Raw genomic sequence first — 22288 nt, 5'->3', positions numbered from 1 at the left:
GTATGTTTTCAGAATCCCTACCAGGGAGGAGGGGAGTCCATAACAGAAAGGTGTGACACCCAACTAATTTTGTTCCTGACGCTGTCCGATTTTAACTGTAACACAGGAACCATTTGATTACTGAGTGGTTTTAGACTGGAGGATGCCTGACATCTGTAAGAAAAACAATACTGATTATGCTGCTATTCCTCATCAGCCTGCCCAAAGAAACTGGAAGGGAGGGTTTAGTTCATTTTAACTCATAAGCATAGGAGGTCTGCTGAAATCAAACTTCACTTTTTAGGGAGTTTTTTGGTACAGATTTTCTAAAGGCTATGCTGTGGGCATTAATATTTAAATTATCCAGCAAGAAAGGAAAATGCATTTCATTTATGTTAATAAACTAAAACGCTATAGTAATGATTTTAAATTTACTTTTTATTACTCGTGCTGTTTTCAGATGCCAGGATACCATAGCAGAGTGTGCTTTACTTTGACTATAGCTGACCTGTTGCAGATGGTGTCACCTAGAACAGATGCCTTCTCAGTCAGAAAACCCACATCTCTGTAGGTGGAGAGAGAGGATACTAGCAAAGGTCAGGTATATGCAGTTTAAATTAAATTGCTCAGAGAAAGTTCCAAGGCTCCAGCTCAACTTTACAGCATTTTTCTACAGTGTCTGAGAATAAAGAAATCTTTCATAGTGTATATGTTGCTACCAAATTATTCAAATAGAATCACAGAACGTTCACTGCCACCTTGAAGCAGTGTTTTCCATTCTCCAGTCTGAAATCTCAGAGCCACCTGAAGCCCTGGAGAGTGGTAATGTTGTCTCTTCCCATTTCTGTGCAGGGTTGTGAGAAAAGGCAGCTGGCCTCTGCCCTTTCACTTGAGCCGTGGGTTCAAATCCATTGAGGTGGCGCTGTGAACAGGGAATATGCTCTTCATCCAGATGGATGTTTTTATCTACACGTGCTCTGTGGTTAGGCCTATGGAAGGAAGATGCAGTTGAAGCTGTCTTTGAAGTCTGAATAGGGGAACTGCTTGAACACGAGAAAAGTGGCTGCCATGGACCAGATCAGAAGTCCTTGCTGTGATGGCTGCTAATGGTGTGTGGCAAGCGAAGCTTGAAAGAATAGGCAAGCATGTATGATACACTCCCAACATACCCCCTCCCACCTGCCATGTATTTGCAGCTCAGAAGCATCCTGAGACAGACAGGCTTTCTGCTTTTAGAATCTTTCCACAGATACCTTTTCCGTGAATTCTCATTCTCCATAAACCCGTGTAAACTTCATTACCTACAGTAGCATTTGGCAAGAAGTTCAGTAGTTCAGCTACTCCTGCCTACTTGTGACTTTACTGAGCTTTGTCATCTCCCTTCTAGTCCAAAGGGTCCTGCTTAGTGACTGATTCCGTTGCTGTAACTCCAAGCCTTTCATTCTCCTTGCTACCCTACTCTGAAACTTTTCTAGTTATATTGTTTTTCTGTTGCAGAGACAAGCGATGTTATTCAAGATGCAGATTTATACGGTGGTTGAGTAATTACTAGTTTTATGTTATGCTCCTTTCCCCATAATATAATTTGATTTGCTCTTTTGATCTCCAGGAAGCATCCCTAAGATCTTGCTCCTGAATAGGGGTTGTCAGGTCAGAGCACATCATTTAAGATGTCAATTTGTCTTTTTTAACCATGTGTGTCAATTTATCTACACTGAATTCCTCTTGCCAGTCATTCAGCCTTAAGACGTCTTCCTACAGTTCTTCATAGCCATCTGTTTTTATTGCTCTGAATATTTTAATATTATGGCAGACTTCATTATCTTACTGTTCACTCCTTTTTTTCCAGGTGCCTCATGCACATACAGAGCAGGATGGGCCTCCTACAAATAACAATTTATTCCTTGTCACTTGTTGGCCCATTGGATTTTCTTCTTGCCTATAAGCCTTATTGTCCTAGCTGATGCCAGTTAGCATCGACAACTGAGCAAAAGCTTTCCTTGCACCATAAAGCTTCATGTAGGAAAGAAGCACAATTACAGGCAGTGACAAAGTGCAGAGATACTGACGTCAGCTGAGTTTTCTGGGACAGGGAGGGTATGTCAAGAGTTAACTGATATTTGAGCACTTTGATAGTTTTCATCAGTGGAAGTTGTTGTTCAGGTGTTTTTTTCCAGGTAATGCAAGGATCCTTATAGCAAAGATAATCACTTTTTTTCCCTCCACTGATGAGAATTACTGAACGTAAAATTTGGCAGCATAAATTCTGGCAAATATGGTACAAGGGACATTTGCTCTGAGGGAAGACCTAGTAGGAGGGGGAGGGATCTTCTGTAAGGTTGCATATGGGCTGATTCATTTAGTTACTCTGAGAATTCCTGCAGTAGAGTCTCTCCACTGCACAAACTTCTTACTATGCTAGTGTTTTCTCATCAGGTATCCCATCCTTAGTCGCTGTGGCTGTTGCATACACATTAGATTTAGAAAAGAGAATGGAAAAGATCAGATTCCAGATTTAATCTCTTGAAGATGACCTCGTGGCTGCTGGGTGATTCTCTGGATTATCTTGGATGTAATTAATGATCATTTTGGAACCAGGAAGTCAGGAGTACTACTGCTGTTCCTTTACATTCCTGCTGCACTGTCTGAGATGGCCGTTTAGGACATCCCTTTCCCAGCTAGTAGTGAGGAAAAACTCAAAACCTCTGTCAAACTGTGTCATGTAGTAGTCGGTCTTTTTGGCTGTAGGCCAGCCAAGAACAATGAAGTTGAATGCAAGAGAAAATGTATTAACTTTTTATAGGAAAAATATTTCAAAACATTCAGAAAAGACTTACTGAGCCTCTTACCATTTCAAACAAAATATTTTATTCCAATGCTCTGCATTATTTCTAAAGTATTCTAGAGAAAATATGTACAGAATACCAGAAATAATGCATCTTGCTGAGACAGATTTAAAACAGCAACAGAGTATACGCAAAATGAAAAGTGGATGAAGGGATTGATCACAGCAGAAATGGAAGAGAATATCTATAGGATACAAACATTTACAAGAAAAAGTCTAGCAAATAAATTATTTAAAGTCTATTGCTTGGATAGCTCCAATAGCTTTTTAAATATTTTTGTTACCAAATTAAACACAAGAAGGAATATGCAAGACATAAGCCAGAAATATCAAACTTTGTTCATAAAGGGAGGATTACAGATTTCTTTTAATAGACAAAAAATGTGCAGTGATGGGAGATAAAAAAGTTTAAGAATATGTAAATATATTTGTCATCCATCAGTAACAGCAAACAGCTGTATTAATTCAAAAGCATGCTGCAATCAGTCCAAAATACCATGTCTTTCCAATGTCATACTAGTTTCCATGGAACAAATACTCTGTTTTGTTTTAAGGTAAAAAGAGGTTTGAGATAAGTGATCCAGGTTACTTTTAAAATCACTTTAAAAATAAGTGTCGATTTAGTCTTTACTCTGTTTCTGAAAAAGAATATGAGTCAAGCTTGGACTTTCTTTTCTACTGGTACTTTAGTATCTATGAAGTCTGTAACATAAATGTAGTTTATCCACTAGAACTTGATTGTCTTAGCTGCTGCTGAGATACTAAATAAGGGCACTCGGGAAACTTTTTCTCCCTTTAATGATTATTCCAGGGGCAGGAGTTGCATCTCAACATAACGCGTTTGTTGTGGTTTGGGCCTGGTTGGCAGCCAACCACAATGCAGCACCTCTCTCTCCCTTCCCCTCCGGCAATGAGAAGGGACAGAGAGCCAGGCTTGGGGTTCAAGATAGGACTGGGATGGGGAAAAAATTCCCCTTTTATGATCACGAGCAAAAGGCAGACTCGTTAGGGGAAGAAAAAAAACCATACATTTATTACAGACACTAACAACACATAACAGAGTAGGACAGTGTATGATCACGAGCAAAAGGCAGACTCGTTAGGGGAAGAAAAAAAACCATACATTTATTACAGACACTAACAACACATAACAGAGTAGGACAGTGAGAAGCATTGCCACATCTTGAGAACACCTTCCCCCCACCCCTCCCTTCTTCCCGGGCTCAGCTCTGCTCCCGATATCTCTACCTCCTCCCCCAGTGGCGCAGGGGCAGGGAATGGGGGGTGCAGTCAGTGCTGCCACTTCCTTCATCTTCTGTGAGGGGAGTGTCTGAAATTTGTTCCTCCTGCTCCATCGTGGTCCCCCTCTCACAGGAGACAGTCCTCCACAAACTTTCTCTGACATGAATTCCTCCCATGGGCCGCAGCGTTCCCCACGCTGCTCCGTCATGGGTCACTAACTTCCTCCGACTGGATTCCCTCCCACGGCTGCAGCCCTTCCCGAGCTGCTCCAGCGTGGGACTCCCCCGCATGCTGCAATCCTCCCAGCACTGAATTACAGCAGCGGGGCTGCCTTTTCCCATGAGACCCCGGCCTTCTTCGGGCACAGAACCTTGATCAGCTGAGCAGGAACAACAGGCTGTAAATCAATGTCTGCTCCACCGTAGATCTTCATGGGTGGCAGGGGGGGCCGCCCTGCCGTCTCCCCACAGGATACAGCAGGGTCTCTGCTCCGGCACACCTCCCCCCTCCTTTCTTCCTCCGTTCCTCCACTGACCTTGGTGTTCATGCAGCTGCAGCAACTCCTCCTCCCAAGTCCGACTGCCCGTCACCACGTCCCTTCTTAAATACGTGATCGCAGAGGCGCAGCCGATTGGCTCAATTTCCCAAACAGAAGTGGAGCTGACGTGGAGCTGGGGGAGCTTCGAGAAGCTTCTCACAGGGGGCCGCCCCGATAGCCCCCTCCCCTGCCACCAAAAAACTCCACCACTCACTCAACCCAGGACAGTGTTTTGTATGGGACACTGAGATACAACCAGAGATTTCCAAATGCAGCCATTGCAAGAGTAGGAAATTTTGCTGATCTGCACACTTAAGAAGTTACTTTTATGTTTCTGATTAACACTGGGTGAGTCCAGATCACAGAAGAGGAGGTAATAAATTTTTATTTGCATGGTTTTCAGCAGTTTGGGTTTCAAAGTTTGCTGAGAATCAACCAAAAATGGAATCACGTTCCTCCCCAAAATAAACAGCTAAATTAATCTGTGATGCAATATTACAGATTTTTAGTGGCGTTAGCAGTGACAGAATTTTTTTTTTTTTATGACCATCTCGCAGAGCTGGTGAATCTAGGCCCTTGTTTCTGCTTGCTGAAGCTGCTTTTGTTTATAATCAGGAATATGGAATCAAAATGAGTTTGAATTGGAGTATGTACATGGCATTTGTAATCATGTAATTTCCAGCTGTAGTAGCTAGCAGTTTGAAGGGCTCTACCATATTGTTTTTCTGGATAATACTAACCCGCACTATAAAAGATCTGACCATTGTCTGTTCAATTTAATTACAGTTTCTCAGACTATAATTCTATTAAAAACATGATGAATATTACAAAATGAACTTTAAAATACCTACCTGAAGGCAAAGATTCACCCCATATTTTTTGTTCTCATGGTAGGCCTTCCAAATAGACGAGTGAAATGATTGATGGCAATCTTGGTAGCAGTCCTACATAGCTAGTCTCTACAGTTGGTTGAGAACAGCTCTGATCCTGCTGTCTAAACCAGACAGTTGGGCCACATGAGCATTAACAAGCAAGCTGGTGCAAAGCAGCTCCTACCCTGAGTCCTGATGTCTACAGAGAGCCAGGCCCTGGTTCATTTCTGGTGTATGGATGAACTGAGCACAGCCAAGCTTGATCTTGATCTTGATCTTGGTCTGGTCCCATCTAGCAGCACGTATGGCAGAAGAATGCTTTAGTGGTTCACTGGAGCAAAAGACTGTGGGTTGCTCCTTGTATCTGAGCTTGGATTTCTTTAAGTGGGGTGTGGAGAGTATGTGTCTAAGCTACAGGCTGTGGCCAACCAGAAGCTAAATGTGTGGTTTATGTAGTTGTACTGCAGTCATTACAAAAGTCAGGTAACAGATCTCACTACAAGGTGGAGAGATATTCTTAAAACATTGGAGGAGCTAGCAATTAGCCTTCAATTCAGTAAGAGAAGGACATGAAGTAACCTGACGTCTCGATCCACTCATTCCCTTTTTCTAAGTGTAGAATTGAGGCAGCTCAACATAGCAAGTACTAAAAGGAAAGTCTTTGTAGCCCTGTAAGAGAGTGGTAAACAAGAATAGCAGTAGTGTTGAGAAAGCAGCAGTTAACAGAGTGTTCCAAGTAATAAACATGCTCAGATTGAACAGTACTGGAGTCAGGTAAAGAATGGATAATTGGGAGAAGGTTTAGTACAATATTAAGTTTCAGCCCTCAAAAAGATACAAACATTAACTTGACTGGGTAGACTGGTTTCCAAAACAAATTCAAACTAAACCATCGCCTAAGTAGGTTTATCAAAAACTGAGAGTGATAGGGAATTTTTGCAGCACACAAATTCCCTAATATTTCTTACTTGTTACCTTATGGAGAGCCACAAAATCAGTGACATTTGGCTTTTACCTCTATAAAGGCAATATGAAAAGGCTTCTTTTCCCACCTCACCCAACTAAACCAAGAACTGCAAAAAAAAACCCCGAGCTTCATTTTAGGTCAGGATGGCAGAAGCAGAAGGAATCTGTTGCATTTTAGGCCCAGCTGGAAGTTTTAGAAATTTGCTATTAGAAAACCAATTGAAGCTTTTGACACATAGGCAGTTGGTATTTGAGAACTTGGACCTTTGATTTCTTTTTTTTTTACACTTGTTTTAATTATAAGACTTTATGTCCTCTTTTTAGTCATACAGGTACCCCCAAGTTTTATACTTGGTCTCCTGCTTCCTCAGATTTTTTAAATGAGGGTATATTTCATATTTCCTGAGTTTATATATGTTAATTTTCCTATATAGATAGAGTGTTCACCTCTACTTCCAGCATTACCACCAGAACAATATCTTTTGACCTGCACTGATAAGAGTGTGAGACAAGAGGTTCAAGTGAGCGACTTGTCTAAAAGAAGACCACTGAAGGTGCTTTCAGACATTAGAAGGAACAGTCTAGGGAAAAAGAATATGGAGAACATATTATGTTATCTTCTCACTTGATGTACTGTATGCACAACCACCTCTTGACCAGACTGTAGCTGTGATACTTTGAGATGTTACAGCTCAGTTTGCTTGTATTCTTCCACAAGAATTTGGTTCTGCATTGTCACAGAAGGAAGGTAATCATTGCCTGGATCTTGGATGCTTGTAAGGATCTGACCTATCCCTCGGCTGACTCTCTGCCCGTAGGAGCCACTGCTGTTTTTGGCTGAGATTGTCTGACCTCTGTAGACTTGAGCCTGATGCTCGCATATACCAAACTTGCTTAGCAGGATGAACACATCTCTTCGGAAAGCTTTGGTGAAAATAGCATAAAGAAAGGGGTTGGCACAAGAATTGAGTGGGTAGAAGAGTACCAGCAAAATCTTGGAATTGGTAACCGTTATCAGTGGCTTGTTCATAATGGCAGATAAAGCATGGAAAGAGATGGGAGCCATGCACAAAAAGTCAGTGAAAATCAACACAGCCATCCGCTTGGCAATTTTGGTGTCTTTGTCCCCTGACTTGTACTGGGGGTTTCGCACAGTTACATAGATTTTTATGTAGCAGGCACAAATGATGACAAAAGCGATAATGTTACATATTAAAACGAAGACAACGTAGGCTTCAGCCACGGGTGTTTCAGTGTCCATAGGCAAGCAGATGCTGACTTTGCTATAACTGCTGACGCCAACCAGTGGCAAAAGGGCAAGAAGGAAGCATGAGAGCCACCCTCCCAGCATGATAACCAAGGCGTGCCGGAGGCGAATCTTTCGATCTGGGCGCATGGCAAAAGTGATGGCGTACCAGCGCTCCAGGGTGATCACGGTCAGTGTGTATACAGAAAGTTCACTAGCAAACACTGTGAAAAAGCCAGCTGTGTTGCAGCCGGGCCCAGTCTGCCACTCTATAGCGTGGTTATAGTACTCTGACCTCGTGTAGAGATCCACTGAAGCGATCAGGAGGAGGTATAACCCCATGCAAAAATCAGCAAAGGCCAAGTTACACATCAGAAAGCGTGGTACGGTCAGTTTATAATGGCTGGTGAGAAGGATGAACAGGACAAAGATGTTACCTAGGATAGCCAGCAGGTTCACAAACCATACCACAATCCTCAGAAATTGATATCCCATTATATCCTCACAGGGATTAAACTCATCAGGCTCTGGAGTACATATTACATCTTCGTTACCTTCGCAGACAGGGTAGTCGTAATGACTGTCAAAGGTCTGGATGTCTTCCATTTGAGGGTTCTTGAGCTCTTGGCCAAACCCAAAATTTCCTTCTCCATGCTCTTCCAAGAAAATGTAATAATGGGAATTTTCATGAGAATTCATGAACTTGGTGTTTTTATCATACAAAGCGTCAGTATGGTCTGTGTATTCTTCTGCATAATCTTTGTAAAGTGGACCTCTGAGAGCTTTGACTGATCTTCTCCTACGAAAGCTGTGACTGCTGCTCTGGTTACATGTCAGGTACTCCAGGATTCTGGAAGAGTAGAGGGCAAAATCACCGCTGGCATTTACAGTCTGACAGGGGTGCATCGAGTAAACAAAGGGAACACTTCAAAAGGAAATCACTGTGAATAAAAATGTGGCTATAAAAAGGTAATTGGATATATTTCTGTTAACCGAACATATAGTGGGCTTTTTTAAAAATTATATTTTTCCTTTCTCTGTTGCTATCAGCTATCCCCAGTAGTAATTTGGCACGTTCAGCATCCTTCTGTGTTCTTAGTAGGTACCAAGACTTTTATCTACTGTTTATAATAGATAATACACACAGTATTACTTTCATTTTTGCTTACAAATCAATTTCTCCCAGAACTTTCATCACTTTAATTTATATTCTGTGTATTTTCTGCAGGTCTGTAGGTGCTTTACAGCTAACTAGCAGTGTAGTGGTTGGGAATCCTCTATCTCATGGTGTAATGCATACGTATTTGTAGTTGAAAATCAATCATTCTTTTTACTAGGAAAAAATTGTAATTTGGCATCGCATGTTTTGATCACTGTGATCCGCTGTTACATAAGCTTTAGCATTTCTCATTTCTAGGTGTGTAGAATTCGAGATTGTTTACAATTTGAGGTTGCATACAGTTCAGTCTGAGAAATTTAAATTTCTACTAATAGACATGCAAATACTTGGTTTTTTTAGTCATTAGATTGTGCTGGGTTCTTTCTGCACATTCTTCCAGTCCAGGATTTGAATCTGTCAACTCCTCTGTTTTATTTCTATCCTCACTCTTTCATTCCATTGTAATCGTAAATATTACTGCTTTATGAGTTTATTACTGAATAATTCAGATATGTATCAGTGTATTTTTAATATGCTAGGAATTGCAACCACAAATACTGCACTACTGAAGGCTGGGGTTGTCTTCCTTAATCAGGGGTGGCCTGGATGAGAATTCTCTAAACCTTACTACACTTTGGAGAAATTTACAATGGATTGCATTCTGCAGTAAAATTTTGCTGCTAATCACAATAAATCATCCCCCCCTCTTGACCTCGCCCCTAGCAGATGAATCTCTGTGTTGCATCACAACATCTATAAATGTATTTTTTTCTTCCCAAAAGATACCTGCACCTGTTCAGATGGGAGGCTGGAAATCCTGCTGAAATGGAATTTGAAGTAATCTGTCTACAAGGTTATTACAGAATCACTTATTCTGAGACATGAAGCTATATCCCCTCTAAGACTTCTTTTTCCAGACTTTTCTACAGCACATTCTGTGTTAGAGCACGTGAGACTTTTTTTATTTTTTTTTGCCTTTAATTTTGGTCTCAACAAAAGGAGGAACTGTTGCAAAAGGGCCTACAAATTGTTATGACAAAAATTTTTTCTTCTGTCAGTTTGAAATTGTAATCTCTGTTTCAAAGAATGTCCCCTATACCTAGAAAAAATGGTTACAAAAGTGTCAATGGATGTAATTTTATATTAATACTAAGACATTGTTTTCACTTACATACTTTAAGATTGAATGTAAGTTAGTGAAACTCACCCGCTGTTTTTTTTCCAGCTCTTGAAAGCACAGCAGTGACTTGGATACGATAGGTCAGCTCGCATTAGCTGAAGAAATATCTTTCCAGCTGGTAATTTCTTTAAAGTCCATGTATTTTTGGCCATTAGTTCTTTAAGGCTTTCCAGTCCTTTGGCTGGAAGGTTAGCAACAGCTGTTCTGGAGACATCCCTAGGTAAAAGAAGAAGACGACAAATGTCAGAATATCCAGCAACTGGATCAGAATATTTTCAGATTCTCACGGTAGTTTAGGAGTTTCATAGACTTCTACAGGAAAAAAAAAACAAATCCAGAGGAAGTGGGGATTTCATATCACTGTGCTAGGTTCTGGTATCATTCAAATTCAAGTAGGATAGGAATTCCTTCTGTGATTTTTCTCTGTGTTTCAGAGCTCTTCAGTGTCTCATAGTGCAGAACCTGGATGATAAAGAAATGCCAGGACTTTTAAAATTGCACCTTTGAAGCCAAACAGGTGCAATTGCATATGCAAAACCAAAGTTTTAAAAATTCTTTAAAAAAATTGCATCTTCCATTGGAAGAGCTATTTTCCTTTAGACCTCTTCAGACTCATTTTAATCCATTGGGATACTTCAAAAGAAAGCACTGTAATTATTAAAAAAATGTTCTTCATAAACTGAAATTAAAATCTTCTATCTCAGTCCATCCTGAAACTCTCAGAAAAGTTTGTATATGTGTGCTGGTTTCAATTTCTCTGGTACTGAGTGTACCTCAGCAGATATGTTGCACAGTTTGTGGGGGAGGTGGATTTCATTTAGAACTGCCAGGCAAATGTCATCTGTTCTTGATAGTGTTTTCCACTTATTTTTTACTTTGTCCCAAAACCTCTTCTACTGACACTTGGAAGTCAAGATGTTTTCTCAGAGTTATACTCTGTAAAGAAGTAAAACTGTAAAAAAGGTTCCAATGTAGGAACATTGCTTGAGCACTTTCATCATGAGCAGCCTAATAATAAATAATTCAGCTTTTTCCTGTGCATTGTTTCCAAAGAGTGCTGTTCTTATCCCTCTAGAAGTCTCACCCACTGCCTGGTTTCTTGCACTTAGAAGAAAATTATTACTAATTTAATGCTTTAAACAAATTCTAAAACATTTGGCTTTGCTCTGCTTTTTTTTTTTTTCCTCTTCATTTGTTTGTTTAAAAATCATTAGAAATTGCTTCCCCTTTCTGTAGGAGGGCTTTGTTACTTCTGATAGCTTCTTTGCTATCGTACATATTTGAATATGTCACAATTAGTTGATTTCAACCACATAAACTTTTTTTTTGTTCTTCTGGAGTCCTTTTTGATAGGTAGTATATACTTCTACCAAGCCCCTGAACCAGCTCTTAGAAGAGTCTGAATGGTGCCTGCTATCATTTTATCTTTTAAAGAATCACAGAATAGTTGAGCTTCCAGATCACCCAGTTTGACCTCCCTGCTCAGAGCAGGGGCACGTGGAGCGGGTTGCTCAGTGCTGTGTCCTGTTGACTTCTCAATAACTCCAGGATTGGAGACTCCACAGCCTCTCTAGGCAGCGTGTTCCAGCATTTGACCACCCTCACAGTAATGAAGCTTTTTTTTTATGTTGAAATGGACTTCCCTGTATATCAGTTTTGTGTCTGTTGCCTCTTGTCCTCTCACTGGCCACCACTGAGGAGACACTGGCTCAGTCTTCCCAGTTCCCACGTCTGCTTCCCCCGAAGTATTTATACACATTTTTAGGATTCCCTTCACTCTTCTCCAGGTTAAACATTTCCAACTCTCGCAGACTATTCTGCTGTGACAGATGCTCCAGTCCCTTAATCCAATTTAGTGGCCTGCTCCTTTTTGGTTTTCGGTAATTTCCTCATTTTACAGAGCTCTCCTTCTGAAGCAAAACATCTTGGTAAACTAGATCTTGGACTAGATCTTACCAAGATAAGGCTGGCCTTTCAGCAACCCCCATGGGTCTCCTTCAAGTCCTCATGGTGGTGGCAGCTACCTGCAGGAAGGGAACATCGTTAAATGCTGTGTGATGGGAGGTGCTAAGGCTTATTGGAAGGGAAATGACACCTCACGGACTCTTAGGAGTTTCTTTGAAGATGTTCTCACACAAGGTTATGGAGAAAGACGATCCTGTTTGTACAATGAATTGGGATTTCAGAAAAGCCTTGACAAAATCGGATATCAAGGGCTGTTGAGGTAACTAATCTGTTATGTGACAAAGGGAATGGCTCTCCTGGATTAATTAAAAAAAAAAAAATACGAGAAGGGACAAACCTGGGAACAGATAAGTTTTCATGCTAGAGGAAGATGGGAAATGAACTGGTATCTGAATATACACATTATTGCAGTTGAGGCCCACAGAGGCTAAACTAGCATGGGTACTACTGAACTATTCATAAACAGTCTGGAAAGAGAATGAGAGTAGCTGCAACAAAGCTTATTATCAACACAAAATTATACAAGGCAGTGAAAGCTAAAGCTTGATTGTTTAAAGATGTAGAAGGATCCTGCAGTACTAAATGGCTGATCAGTAAAATAGTTGACATAATTCAATATTGATCAATTTAAAATGCCCTTAGGAAAAAGCAGTCTTAACTGTAGATGGGTAACAGTGGGGTTTAATTTACCTACCACTTGGGAAAGATGTTGTAGTCCTCTCTGCAAATGTCAGGTCGGTGCTATTTAGTAATGTTGAAGGGAACTAGAATGCTAAGAATTTCTAGTAAAGAAATAGAAAATAGAACAGAAGAACTTCACTTTGTAAATCTAATATGAATTCATCTTAAATGCTACATGCAGTTCTATAAATACTATATTCAGTTTACAATAAGAACACAGAAAGCTACAGCAAGGATGATTAAAAGTATCAAATTTTTTATATATGAGGTAGATAAGGACTTTTCCCTTAGGAAGAGCTAGGACTGGAAGAAGTAGTAGGCTATAGATGCCATGCATATTGTATAGAAGGTGATTGGGAATGATTATTCACACCTGTGAGACTAGTTTTGGGGCACCTAAGAATGTGAGCCAAGAGACAAAAGTGAGAAAAGGTATAATCTTTTTAGAGAATTACATCATTAAATTGTGAAAGTCATTGCTGTGGTTCAGTGTGCAGGCCAAATAGCAAGGTAACAAGGACAGTTTCCCTTTTTGTTTTGGTTTTGTTCTGAGTTGTGTCACGTTCCCATCAGAAGTGACTGGGTCAGGAGAAGCATCCTGAGGGTCAGGGGCTTGTGCCCTGGAACAGCTGCAGAGGAGCCTGCCTGGGGCCCTGGGTGTGCAGGGGAGGGAGCTGCAGCTCCTGCATTGCTGCAAGCAGAAGGGAGCAGCCAGCCCAGGGCCCAGGTGGTGGGAATAATTTCCCAGAGAGCAGTGGGAAATCTGCAGTCTGTGGCAGCTCCAGGGAGTGTTACAAGTGATGTTAAAAAGTCTGAGAGAAGGATCTCTTCTGTAAGAAGAAAGGGCTTGGAAGAATTAGTTCTAAGACTACGTCATTCCTCTTCTACCTTACTGAATCCTTGGAAGTCTTCTGTGCATGTGTATATGGGTATGTATTTAAGCAATTAGGTATCGCAGTTTTTATTTTTAAAACTCTGCTTGTTTTAAACTGGGGGGCATGGGGAGAAGATACAGGCACAGCTGCCTTGAAGTTCTAGTTGATTTAGGATTGTTCCTGTTGCAGGGCTAACAATAGATGGTTGGTCCCATCCATGGGCCATATTAAGCACAATGGCTCAGAAGTTTGGAACTTTCCAAAATCCCCCGTTTAGGAAGTCCCTAAACGGCTGGCATGGTGTCTGCCACCCAGTGGCCTTGTGACCTCACTGTACTGCTGCTACTGCAAATGGAAAAGCCTCCTGAGAGCCTGCTGGTAATTTGTCTCTCAGTAGAAGATAACTTCTTAGTTACCCTACCTACGCCCACATTTTGTTAGCCAGAGGAAAGTGGGATTGACAGGGATTTTTTTGCTTTAAAAATCCAGTCTTGACAATTACCTATTCAGATTTACAATCTAATTCAAGCAGCATAGCAGCTGTCTTCAAACTAGAAATCATAGGATTAAAAAGGTTTTAAATAATAATTACTAATCTTCAGAGCAACGTGAAGCCAAGTAGTTGAGAGTTTGCCAGACCATAGTATCTGTGTATGCATTCATACAGAAGACACATTTTCCTAAATGCATTCTTTGTTTTGTGTTATTGTACAATCAGTCTTGATTTTTGGGCTACTCAGAAAAACTGGAACTGACTGCAGTTATGTCAGCCTTATTAATATCTAATAATATTGACAGCTAAGATGTTGTTTAAACCCAGCAGTGTTTACATTGCACAGAAGAGTGTCTTGCTGCTACTGCTAAGCTATAGCTGGCACACTGAAACACAAGAGAATGGGCAAGAGGTCTGAAAGACTTGTCAAGAGGATCTGTCTCAAACTGAAGTGACTATAAAAGAGGTTAGGCAGGGAACTGATAAAATGAATGATAATGAATCACAAGGACTGGATGGTTTTCACCAACAAGTTCTGAAGCACCTCAAGCAGGAGGTAGCTGAATTGGTAAAAGGGGTGTGTAACCTCGCACTTAACCCGCTGCAGGAAGGCAGAAAATGAGCCACCAACTAATCTGATACACCTGGGGGAAGTCAGCATGTTAAAGGGCTTTTGTGAAAATAAGTCCTGCCTTACAAACCTCTCTGAGTGTTGTGATTAAGTTTTGCTCAGAGTTTCACACAAGGCCTTTGACAAACCCTCACGAAGATGGATGTGAAAACCAGGCAGCCACACTTGTTGTGGGAGACCTCACATGTTTGGGATGATGGTAAGGTGCTCACAAAATTAACTTCTAGCCTAGAGCCTGACCAGACTTCAGCATTTAAGTATCCATGGTCTAGAGCTCGCCCAGGCACTGGAAGTGGGCTGTCTGCAGTAGAGCAGAGCTCCGTGCTGTGGAGCGTAACAGCAACCAAAGTGCACTCAACCGATTTCAACATTGGGGCTTGCTGGGTGTTTTGTTTTTTCCTCACATTCTTTCTTACAAATCTCATGACGTTTCTAGGCTGTTACTTACCTTACATGAAATTTATACTTTAGATTGACTGTTGCACAGACATTGTAAAGCTTCAAATGAATGTGGAAATGAAACAATAGCTTATGATTTTAAAAATTATGTTTTCTGAGTGAACTGTGTACATGATACAAGTGTTAAACATATTTGACCACTCAGATCTGATTTTTTTTTTCCTGGGTTATTTTTTGGTCTAATGCTTCTTTATTTTTATGAAGTCAGAAGTTCAGAATTAGATATAAGGGATAATAGCTTTGTCAGTAATACTTTTCACAGTTGAAATCATGCAATTGCAGTATGAAATCAAGTAATAATGAGAATTTAAAAGACAGATAATTGAGAAAATTAGATTGAATGCATCATAGTACCATTGGGAATTTTTACCTAATCATACACAGATTTCTGAGTGCTGCAATACTACAGTAGTTAAAAAGGTATAAAATATGTAATAGATGGGCTTAGAGTACAGATATTATTTCTATCAACTGAAAGATTTTTTAAATCTGCAAATTTGCATTGTTTGATTAGCAGAATGCAGAGTGCTCCTGTTGCTTGAAGACCTGCTTGTGCCCAGTGACAGGAACAGAACAGAACCTCCTAAGGTAGGACCCATTCCTAGATTGGGAAATGATGTTTTAAAGAGCATTTCTGCTTTCTAAAGATAATTACTCACATGTATCTTGTGCGACAGTGAATAATGTTTTTAATTTGGACTGCATGTTTTGCAAAAGCTAATTGAATAATGAGCCTGCTTGTATTTTTGTTGTACTCTGTTGAACTTGTGTTCTAGGCAGCAGCTCTTGTTGGTGTGTTTAGTAAATCAGGCACACTGAGTTGCTGAGTCCTAGCCAAGATTTCATTTTTAGGTGAAGAGCAGTGTGCTGGTTTTATACTGTTAAAATTGTTTTATAAAGGGAACAGTGTATTTACACATCCACATATATCTGAAAATATAGCAGTAACAAAAGAATCGGAATTACTGGCATCTGTTCTCCTCTATTCAGTGATCACCCTCCTTGCTTCCTCTGCTATTGTAAACTGAAAATTAAAAAAAAAAAAAAAAGTACCTGATTTTTTAATACCTACTTAAATACCCCATCTAATGAGGTGGTCTGAGAGCATGGCCAAACTCACACAACATACATAGTCAGGCACAATTCTTTGTAGTTAAATATTTCTCATTGGTTTTCTTTAAACCAAAATAGAAGAAAATTGCCCCGTTAAGTCAGCATTTCAGCCTTTAAGTTGCTGTTGCTGAAATCCTGATTGGAAAAAATGCTCCGTTAACGTTCCTTTCTTCCACCCCCCCCCCCCCCCCCAATACTGTTCCTACTGTACACAATGCTATTCATTACCCCAGAAAGGAATATTTCTCCTGAGGCAATCATTTTCCATAGAGTTAATTTTCAAGAGAAAACAGTACTGTAAGTAGAACTTTCTTTTTTGAGGAAGATCCAATGTCTGCAAATTCCCATGCCAGCTAACAACATCTAGATGCCTGAACCAAAAATGACTGAACAAATTATTTACTGAAATAAGCCAAGTCATTTACACTACCCAGGGGGGATATGGAAGGGCTGTATTGGTCAGACTTCTCAGGATATTATGCAAGTTAAAAAATCTCTGGTCTCTCTATAATTAAATTGTTAATATTAGTCGTGATGGTATGGTGGTGGGTGTGTAATAAAGCACCAATTGCAAGCACATTTCTGTCTCCTGTGGGAGATACTAACGGCCATTGACATGACACAACAATAAATAGTAGGGTTTCACTCAATTTTCATTCATTTTGACTTTAGTCTTCTTAAGGTAGTGCATAGGTGGAAGTTTCAGAAACTATTTTGGTCCCGTTAAAATAGTTCTAGTTCCTGAAGGTCATCCAAGAGATCTGTTCAAGTGAAAGGATTCTGCTCTAAATTGTTGCTGGAAGATACCTCGCTTTATAAAAAACCTTTTCTACACCACACATGCAGAATAATTCCTGGTTATCCATGGGTAACAGAAGTCCCTAAAGCTGCTATTAAAATTACATTAAAATTAATAATATGTGGCACCCTTCTGTACTGATTTAACTGACACAGAGTTGGATTTCTTCATAGTAGCTTGTATGGGGCTATGTTTTGGATTTGTGAATGAAAACAGTGTTGATGATACAGGGATGTTTTAGTTATTGCTGAGCAGTGCTGACACAGCATTAAGGCCTTTTCTGCTTCCCATCCTACCCCGCCAGCAAGTAGGATGGGGGTGCATAAGGACTTGGGAGGGGACGCAGCTGGGACAGCAGACCCCAACCAGGCCATATCCCGTCATGCTTAACAATAAAAACTGGGTGGAAGTTTGCCAGGGATGCCATTGCTTGGGGACTGGCTGGACATTGGTCGATTGGTGGTGAGCAGTTGTTTTTGTTGCATCACTTGTTTTTCTTGGGTTTGTTTTGTTTTTGGTTTTGGTTTTTTTTTTTTTTTTTTCCCATCCCTTTTTTAAATATTAAATTGTCTTTATCTCAACCCATGAGTTTTCTCACTTCTACCCTTCCGATTCTCTACCCTATCCCACTGGGTGCTGGGGTGAGCAAGCAGCTGTGTGGAGCTGAGCTGCAGGCCAGGGTTAAACCAACATACCTTCCTAAGATCTTTGGCTTAGAACTAGAAAATCAAAGGATCATGATGTGAAATACTCTGGCTCTTTTGATCAGAGTTGATTTACTGTTGCTTACATGCCATTTAATGCCTTCTGTCTTTGAGAAGAGATACCTCTCTCTGTAATGTCACTATAGTACTGCATCTCACTTTAATTATAAATACTATTAGGACTGTTGTTAGCCATGGAGGTATATTATTCCAATGGGAGATGGATAACTGGCTGTTTAGACTGCAAATGTAAGACATGTCCCAAGATCAAGGATCCATGGCAACTGGGCTAGCACAATAATTATAGAAGATTAGAAAAATTTCAAGTACTTTGAGAAATCTAACTTGAAAACACAGAGTGAGAAGCAAGTTCTTTAGTTACATATGCATGTCCTAGGAAGTCATCTCTAGTCCCTAAACCAAGAGGTTTCATGTAGCTCACACACCTTAAAGCCAGCCCTTGCATGAGTGAGCTTACCTGGCAACATTATAATAGCATATGATCACCCCACATTGCAGCATGTCATTACTTGTTCACCTGTCTAGCATAACAACACTGGTGCTTTAAATACCCAAATAACTCCAAGAGTCAAAATTTGGGCTGCCGCAAGCTTTCCCCTCCCTTACACCTAAAATGCCAAGTGTTTTGTCTTCTGCCACCCCTAGGAAGGAGCTTTTCAACCCATCATGCCACCTGTAGCCTCAGAGATGTGCAGTGAGCTGTACAAGACCCCAAACATAACAGGAGAGTGCATCTTGTTTTGAGATTGTGTATTTGTTGTGACAGAATACTATCATAATGGAAACATGGTGTCCACGTAAAGTTATATCAACCGAAAAATGTATTTCTGGCCAGGAACAAAATGAGAAAGGGATTCTATGGTGCCATGTGTATTATTAAGAAAAAGGCTTTATTAGCCAAATTCTAATAAAAAAGGCTTACACAGCACCAACACAGCCTCTCTTGCAGTTCTCCAACAGTGACCATCTTAGTTCAGGGGTGTGTGGCCTTGAGCCCTCCTGAAAGCAGAAACAGTGGAGATGAAGGTGACTCAATTAGCAGGGAGGAAGAGGAGCAACAGCCACCCCAAAGGGTCCATGAGCAGGAGGCTTAACAGCCCCCTTGTAAGCTTTTTCAGGTTTCCCTCCTGATCTGTTGCCTTCTGCTTCCAGAACATCCTCTTTTGCTCTGCCTAGATGGCCAGTTCCCCTAATGGTGGACCAGGGCATTGACTGCTTTTCTTATCCAGGATGTGTAACTTTTTAAAGACATGGTCAGAAAACACTACCTTCTCACTGCTGTCTCAGGATCTGGCCACTCATGACACAACTGAGGTTTATCCCTCAGGTGGTTCAATGCTAAGAAGAAAAAACAGGCATGTTATTAGTCCTTGACAGTAACTTGAGGGACACAGTGCAGTGGTTTACTGCCATTACCTATTCTTCTCATACTCACCTGCATCCTACAGACTTTGCAAGTGCAAATGAAGAGGCCTGAACTAATTTCCTCCCTTTGCAGACCCTCTGGAGAGAAGCGCTGTGTGGGGTGGCCCAGCAGCCATTGCTGCCAGACTTGAGATGAGAAGGTTGTGACATAACATCCCTACCGACCCATGTAGTCCTGTGGTAGCCTTTTGCAGAGGGAAGGGAAATGAAAGCAGTGAGTGAAGGGGAGAAAGAGCTGGCCTGCATGTCTTTGTGAGGATGACTGCACTGGTGCTCTGCAACTCCATCTTTCGGAGCTGCTCCAAAATGGTGGAGCTGGTGATGCATCAGGTGCCACTGGGAAAGTGAGGATGACTTTATGAAACAGGCAAAAAGTTACCCCAGTGTGACAGGAGTGGTTTGGCATGATTTGCTGTTGGAATGACTGAGTATTATGGACTCTTCCAACATCCAATTATTTAAGGTATCTGTTTCAGAAGTCTGACTCCATGAATGGTCTGTGCTTGCTTCTCCCTTCAAGCTAGTGAAAGGAGAACCTGATACTCCCCAGAACTGGTCTTGGACCCTGTTCCCAATGACTCTGCTAATAACTCCAGTGGACCTTGTCGTAGAGAGTGATATGGAGGAATGCTGTGGCTCTGAAAGGTGAGCCCTCAGCCAGATCTTCCTCTTCACCCCACAAAATAATTTAAGTGACTGAAGCTAAAGACAGGCTACCATTCACACACAGGTCTTGCAATTCATCTGACCTGAGGTACAGAGGACACAGAGAACCAGAGATTTGATGACAACCTTGCCATCAAAGGTCTGTTGCAGCTTTGCACAGCAGGGATGCAACTCCTCTTAGCATGAAGTAGTTATGTTCAACATAACTTCTACTGTAGCCAGCCTGATTTTCTGGAGTTGGAAAGATTCTGGGAGAAAAATAATGTCTTCTGCACCTTTTTGTTATTACGGCTAGATACAAGGATTCCTTCTGTGAATAATATTATTCACCATTATTCTGATATAAATATGCTGTTTTTCTGAAGGGCAAAAAGTAAAATCGAGTGAGCTCTGCTGGCACTATCTGGTTTTGCAGTGTAGGGTGGAATCCCACTTTCAGCACTTCCATTCTCCCCATATTCAGTCATATGCACTACATTACATGATAGATGATTTGAGTCAGGGAATATGATTCTTCTTAAAGTTTTCTGTTTCATTCTGTGTTGCCATTCCTGATTTTAGTGAAGGTTCTTTGGAGGACTATAAAAACAGACTGGAAGCCAAATTACATGAGAAAGAATAAATGTCAGCACCAGAAGGAACTTTATTCTGTCTAAAAGTACTTTTTCATCTCTGTTTCAATTTCCTTTGCGTGTGTGCTACTAGAGTCCTTAGTTTATATTACAATTGTACTACAATTGTACGGTCATAATACAGATTGTAATACAGAATCTTTCAGAAGAAAAATTGGCAGGAACTGTATTTCTAATGTAAGAGGAAAGAATTTCTTAAATCAGTTCCCTAAAGCAGAGTTTTTGTTGCTGATATTCTTTTTGTAACCATCCCATTCCCATCCCTGCTGCTCTGCTGCTAATAATAGTTGGAAAGAAAGTGTAACCTAAAATGGTGTTATTTTTAAAGCTTTCTCTACTTCATTTTCTCCTACTCACAGTAGAGTTGGTCCACTGTGCACTCCCAGAAATGCATCATCATTGATAACTTCCAGGTATTTGTTCTTGTGCAGATAGCTGCAGAAACAAAGCACAGTGATTTGGAAATAGTTATCCATGGGTTAAAGAGGAAGATCTTCAGTTTACTTGCCTAAACAGATTTACAAAAGCAATATGTACAAGGGCCATCCTGTCCCAGCAACACAGTGAATTGTAATCAGTTACTTAATTTTCTGTGTACCCAAGGAACAAAATACAGGTTTGCCATTCTGAAAATAAATTAAATTTGTCAACAAATAATAACTAAATAAATTAGCAAAATAAATTATCTTTGTTCCAAATTCTTTTCTCTCCCTGACATACACATAAAGAACACATGTATACACACTGTATCTGCAGGTAAATATGTGTGAGGATGAGGTGAAATAGGTTGTTTTGCTTTCATCAGAATGTGGTATGGAGAATTACATGATACTTGCAGGAACACATCATGAACAAACATGAAAATAATTCCCTTCTTGCATTGAGTTCAATAATAAAAGTTTTAAATGATTTAAAATCTCCATGGCCAAGTGGAGTCTCCCACATACAAGTCAACAGTTAAGAATTAAGTTTTAAGAAGAAAACGACAGGGAATAAGAAAGAGGATAAATCTGAAGGAAAAAATAACATAAAACTTACGTAAAAAAAAAAAAAAATTAACTCTTGGGAAAGGTGTGAAGAGCTTCCTGAGTAGCCAACACTTTCCTGAAACATGGAATGCTGCAAATTTCTCCTATCATTACATGATTGATGTAATCAAGGACCAACATTCGTTCCCATCACTCTGAAAACTGACATATAAGAAAGTGTGCATTCAGGAAGTTTAGAGAGTTCAGTTAAAGGTGCATGATTAAAAATATGCAATGTGATGCTACTGAACACTCAAAATATTAACATATCCCAAGTGGAACTATCAATGTTAAATTCAGTTCTCTGTCTTTAGATTTAAAAGTGACTGATCTAAAATGAATCTTGATGTTTTGGGTTTTTTTAGCTGGATGCCTGTTTACCATGGTCTGAAACTGTCATTTGAGAAACTTATAAATACAGGTTATTGCAGGTAATTCAGTCAAGCTGCAAATTGCTTTAGAGAGGCTATGCATTTCTGTCTGAGACTCTTGTTCTCAATGACCTAATAGAATTTATGTTTTTTATGGAGAGACTTGAGAGAAATAATTAGCTTCAGTAGTTCCACAACTGCAGGTATACAAAGAGAAAGCATAAATTTAAAAAACTGCAGGAGCAGTAGAAGCACGGGTATCCTGCCTTTCTGCCAGCGTCACAGTGGACGTACGACACTGAGCACATTTTATGACATTCTGTGAAGAGCAGAGATACATATGAATGTGATGAAATGGAAAAACAAGCATTGTTTTTATGCACATGGTGCCAGCTTGT

General features: G+C 40.3%; 1 protein-coding gene across 3 annotated transcripts in view; it reads right to left on the bottom strand.

The window, feature by feature from the left end:
- Nucleotides 1-6529: 6529 nt before the first annotated feature.
- Nucleotides 6530-22288, bottom strand: part of TSHR (thyroid stimulating hormone receptor) — a 52197-nt gene continuing 36438 nt past the window's right edge. For all 3 annotated transcript variants that reach the window (XM_033008550.2, XM_033008551.2, XM_033008552.2), the window contains 3 exons: nt 20849-20926; nt 10055-10243; nt 6530-8538 (listed from right to left, as the gene is read on the bottom strand). In XM_033008550.2, the coding sequence (XP_032864441.2) occupies nt 7128-8538; nt 10055-10243; nt 20849-20926 (1678 nt within the window). In that variant the 3' untranslated portion in view covers nt 6530-7127. The remainder of the gene's footprint in view (nt 8539-10054; nt 10244-20848; nt 20927-22288) is intronic.

This window comes from Tyto alba, unplaced genomic scaffold (assembly GCF_018691265.1).
Source record: "Tyto alba isolate M040663 unplaced genomic scaffold, T.alba_DEE_v4.0 Super-Scaffold_18, whole genome shotgun sequence".
NCBI lineage: Eukaryota > Metazoa > Chordata > Aves > Strigiformes > Tytonidae > Tyto > Tyto alba.
Note: the sequence above shows the minus strand (reverse complement) of the source record. Positions and strands in the feature narration are given on the sequence as shown.